We start from the raw sequence: 8,812 nt of genomic DNA, 5'->3' as shown, positions 1-8,812 counted from the left end.
ACTCGATACTCCATTGACCATTTCGTGTGTTGGTCTTTATGGCGTCGGCGCCGGCCTTGTTTTGAAGCGTCTTGACCATGTTGCACTTCTTGTTGGCGGTTTTGCGCTAGTTTCGTCAGCTGGTATGATTGAGACATGCTGGGAAGCGGAGGAAGACTTACCACCTGCTCTTTGTGAGGTGCGGCAGCGACTCTCTCGACCCACGAGATCTGCCCCAGAGACTGCAGAATGAGCTTATGAGCCTGCGTGATTACAAGTTAGCATATTGTAGTGGAACTAAAAATTAGCCGACCTTACCCTCAGAGCCTCGCAGATGGAGTTCCACCTTGCCTCGAAGGAGGCGAACCTGTCCTTCATGAGTTCCGTCTGCCACCGGGCCACTTTGTGCAGGCCCTCTTGGGCACGGATTGCAGCCTCCTGTGAATGGAAGTCAGTTCGAGCTAGCACCACGGTTGATTTTGAGTAAGTTGAGTAGTGACATACCAGAACCTCCCAGCAGAGAACCTCAATGTCTAGGTCGGACAGCATGCGACCGATCAATCCCTCGATCTTCTCCGTATTGGTGAGGCCGTGAGAACCGAGGATATCGCCGATGCGACGTTTGTTTCGAGGCCTTAGTGCAGCAGCGACGGCATTGCCAGAGGCAGCTGCGGGTTCTCCATCTTGACCAGGGTCGGTGTTGACATCATCAGCGGCTTCGATGGAGCTTCTCATGTCCATGATGGCTTCGAACAATTGCTGAACACACCTCCGTTGGGCAGGAGCATCCTGCCTGATCTCAAGGTCCTCGTGGGCAAGGCCTGATGCCCCATTAGAGAACGCGTAATATACGTCCTTGAGCCCCTCGAAGTGTTCAAGACTTCCAACATAACCTTGGCATTGCCCGGTCATTGGAATTTGAGCACGAGTCTCAATGAACTCTGCTGGGGGTTGGTTAGGTGGAGCAAGCACTTGCACCCGAGCCACGTCCGGAGCCGAGGCCACGTCGTAGACATCCCCATGGCTGCCCTGTAAGTTATCACCGGTCAAGAGGGGGTCAATCATCTCTTCGTGGAAAGAGTTGGGATCGGTGACATGTATGGCAAGAAGTCGATTCAGCATGAGGCCAGTCTCCGGATGTCCAAGCCCGAATACATAGCAGTGTTTGGCAAACAACACCGCCAGCTTCCAAGCATCAGAGCGATTCTTGAGCTTTTCTTCAAGGTCTACCAGAATCTCTTCGGAGGTCGGGTAGTAATTCTTTTTCTTCTGGAAGAGTTTGATGGACTCTTTGAAGGTCGGGTCAGTAGAAGTCACGATGGGTTTTGAAGAAGCAACTTACCAAGCATGAGACTCATCCGTTGTGATTCTTCATCGTGCTTCATCAAGACTGGTTGAGCCTCCGATTCGAACGTTCGAAGAATCTCGGTCTGTATCTCAGCTTTGAGAGCTCCAGGTTGAGTCTCTCCGACCGGGCTGCCCTGTGATGGTGTTGGGTCTGTGTTCTAGACAGCCCGCACATCATCAGCATCAGCAAGAGACTCCGTTTCTTGGAAGATATCGTCTTCTTCGTAGACGCTGAGCCCAAGCATAACAGGAGGATCGGAAATATTGGCCGTCGTGAGACATTGCTGAGGCAAGCTAACCCAGGCTCTGGGGTCTTCTGCAAGAGGCAACGATGAAAAGCTCAATGATTAAGTGATTAATGCTTGCGTATATGCAGCAAGCAATATTAGTGATTTTGTTGATGCAACAAGGCAAAGCCAGAAAGAGTTTGATGATTAGGGCTGGTTGTGGATGGAGGAAGAGTTCTTTGGTGTGTGGTTGTAAAGCGAAGGAACAGGGAAAGCCTGACAGCAACGAAACTTTGCTTATGGCCATGGCCCACCTTACGCGTAGACTGTGTGTGGAAGACGGCCTCAGGCCATCGACCGCATAATGTCAACAAGCCCTATGCGTGCAGGCCGGCAATCCTCATAGTGACGTGTCGGCAACTTGGCACTGAGGCCGCCGACAATAACAACCTTGAACGGTATTGCACAGCTATTGTTGCTAGCGTATACGAATGTGTTCTCTGTTCATAGCTGGAAGCGGGGAGGGCTCTCGTCCAAGAACATTCATATTGTTCACAGCAACAGGCGTCTTATTCCACATAGTTTGTCTTCCGCGAAGGGGGATGTGTAGCATTGGTCCTCTTCATCTCTTGCGACGGATTCAAAGTCTATGAAGCTCTTAATGAAGACGGCTGCGAATCATATTCTGGCGAACTGCTTGCTGAATTCTGATTGCGGGTGTCAATATTGGAACTATTGAAGGAGTTTTATGCTCAAGCTGTTTGCCACGCCACGGTATTTGTCAATAGCCACTTCCCACTCGCTATAGAGAAGTACAGAATATGGCGTCTTCTCAGTCATGCAGGTTTTGCTGGAGGTCTACGCCGATCATCACAAATGGTTTTCGGATGTCCTAACAATTGCCCGTCCAGTGGTTCGCGCATCACCCACGGTGTCAAACCCAAGAACTGCGTAAGAAACCTTGCAGCGTGCTGCAGCAAAGATCAGGTATCCTAAAGCATGCTTAAAGGAGTCTAATATATTAATGGGCAGTTGTACCTTATTCTACCTAAGGCTACGAGCAGCTTTTCCCGACTGCGAGACCTACAAGCAGCAACTTTCGCCGCCACTCCCGAGCAGCAACGGATCAGTCGTCAATAATCCTTCTGCTCTGTGTACTTCTGCCATGATCGCTTTCTCCTCGCAAACATCATCACAACGAGAACGTAATTCCAACAGCTAAAACAACGGTCGCTCGCAGTGGTTGCCTCAGCCGCAGAATGCTAGCAATCATAGCCACTTAGAATTGCAAGGACATCCAATGATCCCCCTTACTCCTCTCCTCGCTCTTCGAAAGAAACCTATCTAGTCTGCTAACGTGCAAACCTACTCAAGAAAACAGCATCGCAGAACCTTTCCCATCCGACAAGATCAGACTGTCGAACATGATCAGCCAGCTGCCCAAAGTCCCTCTTACTCAGAGCACATGGAACAAGCAAGACCGACAAAAGAGGCTTCGCATTCGTCATGGTGCAATCGTGATCTAGGTTTTGGCCCTCGTGAGGGGGGTTGATGGCTTGCTCTGTGTACAACCCTTTAATATACCCCAGCCGGCTTTATTTACTACACACAAGAGCTTTTGCTTGTAGCACTAGCAGGTGCAGACGAGGGCACTAACATGTCACGGTAAGACCGATCATATAGCCAGGCGGGACGCTCTCAGCACTGCAGATAGCGAAGACGCCAGGACTCGACTACCACAGCAGAAACACCGTCAACACACAGGCACGACAGCAAGACATGGACCCCCCCGGTCCATGATTACAGCTAACCAACACACCAAACCTAGAGGCGCTAACGCCACAGGCAACGAATCAACCAAATCACCTTCCAGCAGGGTAACCAGTCCCCCCCCCCCCGGAATGACTCGAGATGAACCCCATAAACTAACGGACAATCTGAGTATGGCATCCTCGACGGATATTGAAGCGCGGCGTCGCGCCCGCCTGTTTGCCAACATGAAATATATAGTGGCTTTAAATATATCGTCTTTAGCATCATGCTCCAGACGGCCGCCACCCTCATGGACGACGAGATTGCCATGCCTGTCCCAGTTGCAGAGGCACACACGCGTCTCGTGTCCTGCTGTGAGATGGATCCACCACGGCGCCGTCATTCATCGCGTACGAACGCGAGAGCTTGTCCACCAGCCTCTCTGCCTCGAAAAACGCGAAATTTCCCCTTCTCCCACCGAGCCGGGACCGAGACTGTCGGGAGTTCCCCCCATCGCCGAGTAACGTCAGCGCCTATTTGTATATTCGGAGGAAACCTGTCTTGCGCGATCGGTACACTCCACGTCTTGCAAGGTGCGGACCCATACTAGAAGATGTCGTACCGTGAGCCTCTTGTATGACGGGGCGGGAGCGGGGGTACCATGGGGACCGCGCATTATCGGCGCGTCGAGAACCCATTTCCACTCTTCTTGACCCAGTTTAAGGCAGCAAGGCGGCACATAACACCATGGGAAGGCGACCTTGTATCGTTCGAGATAGATGGGATCAGTGCTTGATTTGGAGCAGAGTGAAGAGGTCTTCCACACGTGGTCCGCAGGCAATAGATTATCGGTATGGTGTCGGAGTACATCTTGATACTGGCTCTCCGCAGTCCTTATATATAAGCTCTCGTAGCCCTCAGCTCCTGACTATCCCCCCTGTGACATGGCTCCGCACGGGTCTCCTTACAGATGGGGGAGTTTGATGAACAGCAGGTATCGCAGAACGATCTCTACGTTGAAAATCGGATTGCCTCGGAGTTATGCACGGAGGAAAGGCCATTGCTACTTCGGTGTGGCTTCGTCTGGGCGGCCTGGATTTCAACACAAGAGCGTCGTGGCGCTCGAAAGTACCTTTGTTCGACGACTTCGTAGCGGTGAAGATGGGCTGTTGCTCTGATGGGTACCAGAACTGACGCGAAGGCTGGCGATTATACGTTTTTGTTGATCAGCTTCAAAAGGACGTCGCCGAGTTGATGGTTTGTGAAACTAGTCACGGGGATGCTTGCAATGATTTGATGCGGGAGCCATATTACCTCACTGTATGGCGGCTTGCCATTGAGCTGTGGCCGATACGCGATGACGCAACAGAGGGCCTGGTTTACCCAGAGCGACTGTTATTTACGTTCTTCGTGACCATGTTCTTTGTAACTCCTCGGTTGATGCCTTCGCTCATTATCCGTTGCTCAAACAAACATTCTTCGAGCTTTTCTGCATTTCAGATCACGAGAGACTATGCAGAGAGAGCGAGAGTCAAGTCCGATCGCCGTGTATAAGACGAATCCCATTTTTACTATATTTCATAGCCGCTTCCTGTCGGCAGTACGTTTGGAACCTCGTTCGTAATACCCTCAAATGGGTACACCACCTGCTCCTGGCTCCGTGCTTCCGGGCCAATCCTTCTTTCCTCACTCCATGGGCCCAAAGTGGTCCACATAAACAAAGCCTTGTTGAACGTAGGCATCTCTCCCCGTCCCTCATCGTTGTAAATCCCCTCCTCTTTGTCGACTTCCTTTCGCACGTCGCCACGAATTCAAATCGCACGAAGATTGCCGCCAGCGGAATATGCACAACGCCTAATGAATAAAACACAAGAGGGACCCGCGCAAAGGGCAGAACGCTCGACGATGCGGAGCCGTGCCAAATATGGCTGTCACTCGGTAGCGTGGCCACACGCAGGGCGCCGGTCATAGAATCGTAGGTAGATGTTTCGTAGCCTCGGGGTATGATGTTTTCCCCAGGTCGTCAGATTTTTCGTCACGCTTTTGTCTTTTCCTCGTTTCGTTTTTCATGACTCTTTTTCCCTATTTGCTTTTTGCTCCATTACTCACAAGCCATGACCGACTTTTCGGCGCGGGCGCGCATATGCGTTGCATGCGTCTCTAGGCATCGGGCCATCAAATGGGTGACTATGAAGTGGTTAGCAAGGAAACGAGGGGTAGACAGCTTCGGCCAACTCACCTGGCCACACGGCGGCTTTGTCCAGCATGTAAGCCGTGACGCGCAAGACTTTTGCAGCATAGCCCGTATGATCGTCCATCTGTACCGCAGGAACATTGCCATTGACGAGCTCCATATTCATCTTCATCTCAGCAGACGCAAGTACCTCCTGCACCTTGCCGATGAGCTTGACATCCTCCTCTTCCAGCAGCATGATGGCCGGCACCTGCGAAAGGTCAACATCATCCTGGCCGAGGATGCCGAGGTAGCGGCCCACTCGATCCTGGAGCGTGGCAATCCATTCGGCGAGGACTTGAGCACAATCAAACGCACACATGGCCGACTGGAGGGGCAGCTCTTTGCTTGTAAAATCGGCAAATGTCACGCCGAGTTTGTCAGCCATGGCGAGCGAGTCGGCTGCGTAGAAAGCCGCCTTCCGAAGATGCTTTTCCCGGCGCGAGGTAGTACGACTGGATGCCTGAGGCGCCTGCGCTTGGCCGGGAAACTTGGCAGCCGCGAACTCGGGCGAGGCAGACTGCTGCGTGGCAGGTGATTCAACAAACGCGGAGCTCGCGGTTGAGTTGTCTGATGGATCAGTGCCGTTGGACTCTGTGTTGGAGGCAGGAGAGTGCTCAGCATGCTGGATGATCTCGCTGCCCCGCGAAAGTTCCTCGGCCATGGCATCCCAGTCTCGCTGCCAAAACTTCTCTTTAGACCGAGAGAGATTGACAAAGAGGCGCACGTATGCGAGGTCGAGCAGTGGGATTGCATCGGCGGAGAGGGGCCCCAGACCAAAGGGGTTTGGTCGCTCAAGGCTGTGATTCGGGTTACTGGCCCAAGCAGCCTGCCACGCCTTGAGCGCGGGCTCGATGTGGCGGTGCATCTTTTCGGTCTCCTCGTTGGTCCAGACCTTGTTGTGATGACGTTGCCGCGTCTCCCAGATGTAGTTGTGGAGGGCATTAATAAGAATTAGGCAACCAAAAGTTGAGGGCCTGAGATGAGATTCGCTCCCGTTGGAGCCCGAAGGTTGGTTGAAGGCCTTCTGCTGCTTTTCGTTGGTGCGCAGGAGCTCGCCGAGCGACTCGTGAAAAGTTGTGCGGTTATGGTTGGCACTGCGCACGCCTCCCTTAGCCGCAAAGGCGGTGCTGCTCTCGGCGGCAAAGAATTCTTCATCGCAGGGTAGGTCGAGCAAGATCTCCGAATTGGTCAGCGCGGGAGTGTGGTTGTACGCTGTCACCAGCAAACTTGAAAGGATGAAAATGACGTAGAGTGTCCGTTTGCGCTCCTCCATCGTCTTCCATTGCAGCCACTCAACCTGTTCCTCCATATCCGACTTCATGCCGTTCCAGTCTTCACTCATTTGGACCTCAATCTCAGTCGGCTCAACCCGGATGGGTCGGAGAAGGTCAGCAGCCTGAGCAAGGCTCACGAGAGCCGCACAGTGGGTGGAGGCGATGTCGCTGGCCGTCTTGTCACCGCAGTTGTGGCCGTAGACAACGTTGAGTAGCATGGCCTGGACCAGCCAGACGGGCGTGTGCACGGCACTTTCAGGGATTTGTGAGTTCGCATCAGAGCCGGGGGTGCGTCGGAAGTCGGCCTTGCGTACATCGGCCTTGCGACGCTCCTCCAGGTAGAGCTGAATCATCTTCTTCGCCATTTCGAAAAGGTCTCGCGACTGGGTGTGCTCCATCTCGTAGAGAGCTCCGATGGCGGCCATGGAGAGAATCAGACAGCCGCTGCCACCAACGCTGTTAGAACGGCCTGTTGTGGACGAGGACGACATCTCAAATGATAGTGTGGGGATGTGGAGAAAGGGTAGATGAGGATGGAATGACTGCAGGTATGAACCAACATATCGCTGCAGATCCTGCGTGCTGGGCAGACTCTTCACGTGGTCTGGAAGGTTGGAGACGTTCTGGACGCCTGGGGACATGGGCGATCCGGGAGTAGGAAAGGAGTACTTGCGACCACCGAAAGGAGAGCACTGGGACAGAGCGTTCACGATTGCGCCGCGCGTGGCTTCGGTAATGGTTGACACTGGAGAAACGCCATGGTTGCCGCCGTTGAGGGATGAAGGTGTTTCGGGCCCTGTGTTGTAGCTTAGTGCCTGGTTGAGATTTTGCGTGTTCAGGCCCTGTACGAGAGAGGGGCTGAGGGAGCTCATGGAGGGCGGAGGCGTGGAGAAGTAGACGTCGTTGGGCTTTTGTTGGGGTGGCTGCGGCGACATGGGAGCGCCATTCAGCAGGTCCGGAAACACCGAATTGGTCAAATCCATAGAGAAGGGATTGGGGACCTGCGGCGGGCCCATGACGGCGGGCTGCCACATGGATGACGTTGCCGCCGAGACCTGGTGGTTAGACCCATCAAGCATGACATCGCTTATACCGCTGTGACTGTTGGTGCTGTTGGCAGACGGACTTGACCCGTCGACAGCATTGTCGGCACCCTGAAAGGACATTTGATGTTCAAATCCGGTCAGCCAGTCAAAGCTGTCGTCAATGTGCTGCGTGCTGTTCATGTCGTGCATGCTGTCATGCATCTGAGGGATGAAGGGGGACATGGGATCCAGCGCCATTGACTGGGGCGAGTCGTTGTAATGAAGAGCATTCGGGTTGATGGTAGAACCTGGCCCGAACAGTAGGCCTTCGAAGTCAAAGTCTGTATTGAAGGCCATGGGGGGCGCCGTTCTCAAGCCAGAACTAAAGTCCATGTTGTTCATATTATTCATGGCATGAGTCTCGAGCTTTGGCAAGCCGTGCTGAACGCCTCGCTGACCCATGGCGGCTGCCATACCGGTTGACATGCCATTGGGCATGCCATAGCCGTGATCGAGGCCATGCATAGGCAGGTTGGCCAGGCTAGGATGACGGCTGTGGCCATGGGTGGGGGGGATGCCGCGGGCAACCTGTGCGTTGGCAGCTGCCATCATCTGCATGGCGCTGCCGTCAACATGGCTGATGGTGTTGGCCCGCGGGCGCATGGCGGCCTGGGCATTGGCGGCGGCGGCTGCGTGAGGTCCGGCGACGCTGTTCTTGCGAGCTCTGCTCTGTCCGGGCGCGGCGCCACCGCTGGCACTTTCACGCCGAGCACGAGGTCGGGGACGAGGGCGTCGTGGTCTGATGCAACTTTTTGCTGGGGGCGCAGCAACAGGTCGCGACGGGCAAAAGCATCTTGTGCACTCGGGACATTCGAAGGGCTTCCTCCTTTGTGTGGAACCTCTCGTGACGGTTTCAGGGGGCCCCAATCGGGCAAAGGAGCGTTGGACAAGTCGCGCAGACATGAGGGCGAG

The 8,812-nt window shown here is 54.0% G+C and overlaps 2 protein-coding genes across 2 annotated transcripts; both read right to left on the bottom strand.

Moving 5' to 3' along the window:
• Nucleotides 1-36: 36 nt before the first annotated feature.
• On the bottom strand, nt 37-1,364 carry VDBG_07751 (predicted protein; the record flags this gene model as incomplete). Its single annotated transcript, XM_003002246.1, has 5 exons — nt 37-106; nt 205-242; nt 298-417; nt 484-1,268; nt 1,322-1,364. The coding sequence occupies 5 exons, from the start codon at nt 1,362-1,364 to the stop codon at nt 37-39; spliced, it is 1,056 nt and encodes a 351-aa protein (XP_003002292.1).
• Nucleotides 1,365-5,406: 4,042 nt separating this feature from the next.
• Nucleotides 5,407-8,803, bottom strand: VDBG_07750 (DNA binding regulatory protein AmdX; the record flags this gene model as incomplete). The annotated part of the gene is made up of 2 exons (XM_003002245.1): nt 5,407-5,492; nt 5,545-8,803. The coding sequence occupies 2 exons, from the start codon at nt 8,801-8,803 to the stop codon at nt 5,407-5,409; spliced, it is 3,345 nt and encodes a 1,114-aa protein (XP_003002291.1).
• Between the last annotated feature and the right edge of the window lie 9 nt (nt 8,804-8,812).

The sequence above is a fragment of the Verticillium alfalfae genome, genomic scaffold, assembly GCF_000150825.1.
Source record: "Verticillium alfalfae VaMs.102 supercont1.10 genomic scaffold, whole genome shotgun sequence".
NCBI lineage: Eukaryota > Fungi > Ascomycota > Sordariomycetes > Glomerellales > Plectosphaerellaceae > Verticillium > Verticillium alfalfae.
The sequence above is the reverse complement of the archived record's forward strand: the minus strand, read 5'-3'. Positions and strand labels throughout refer to the sequence as shown.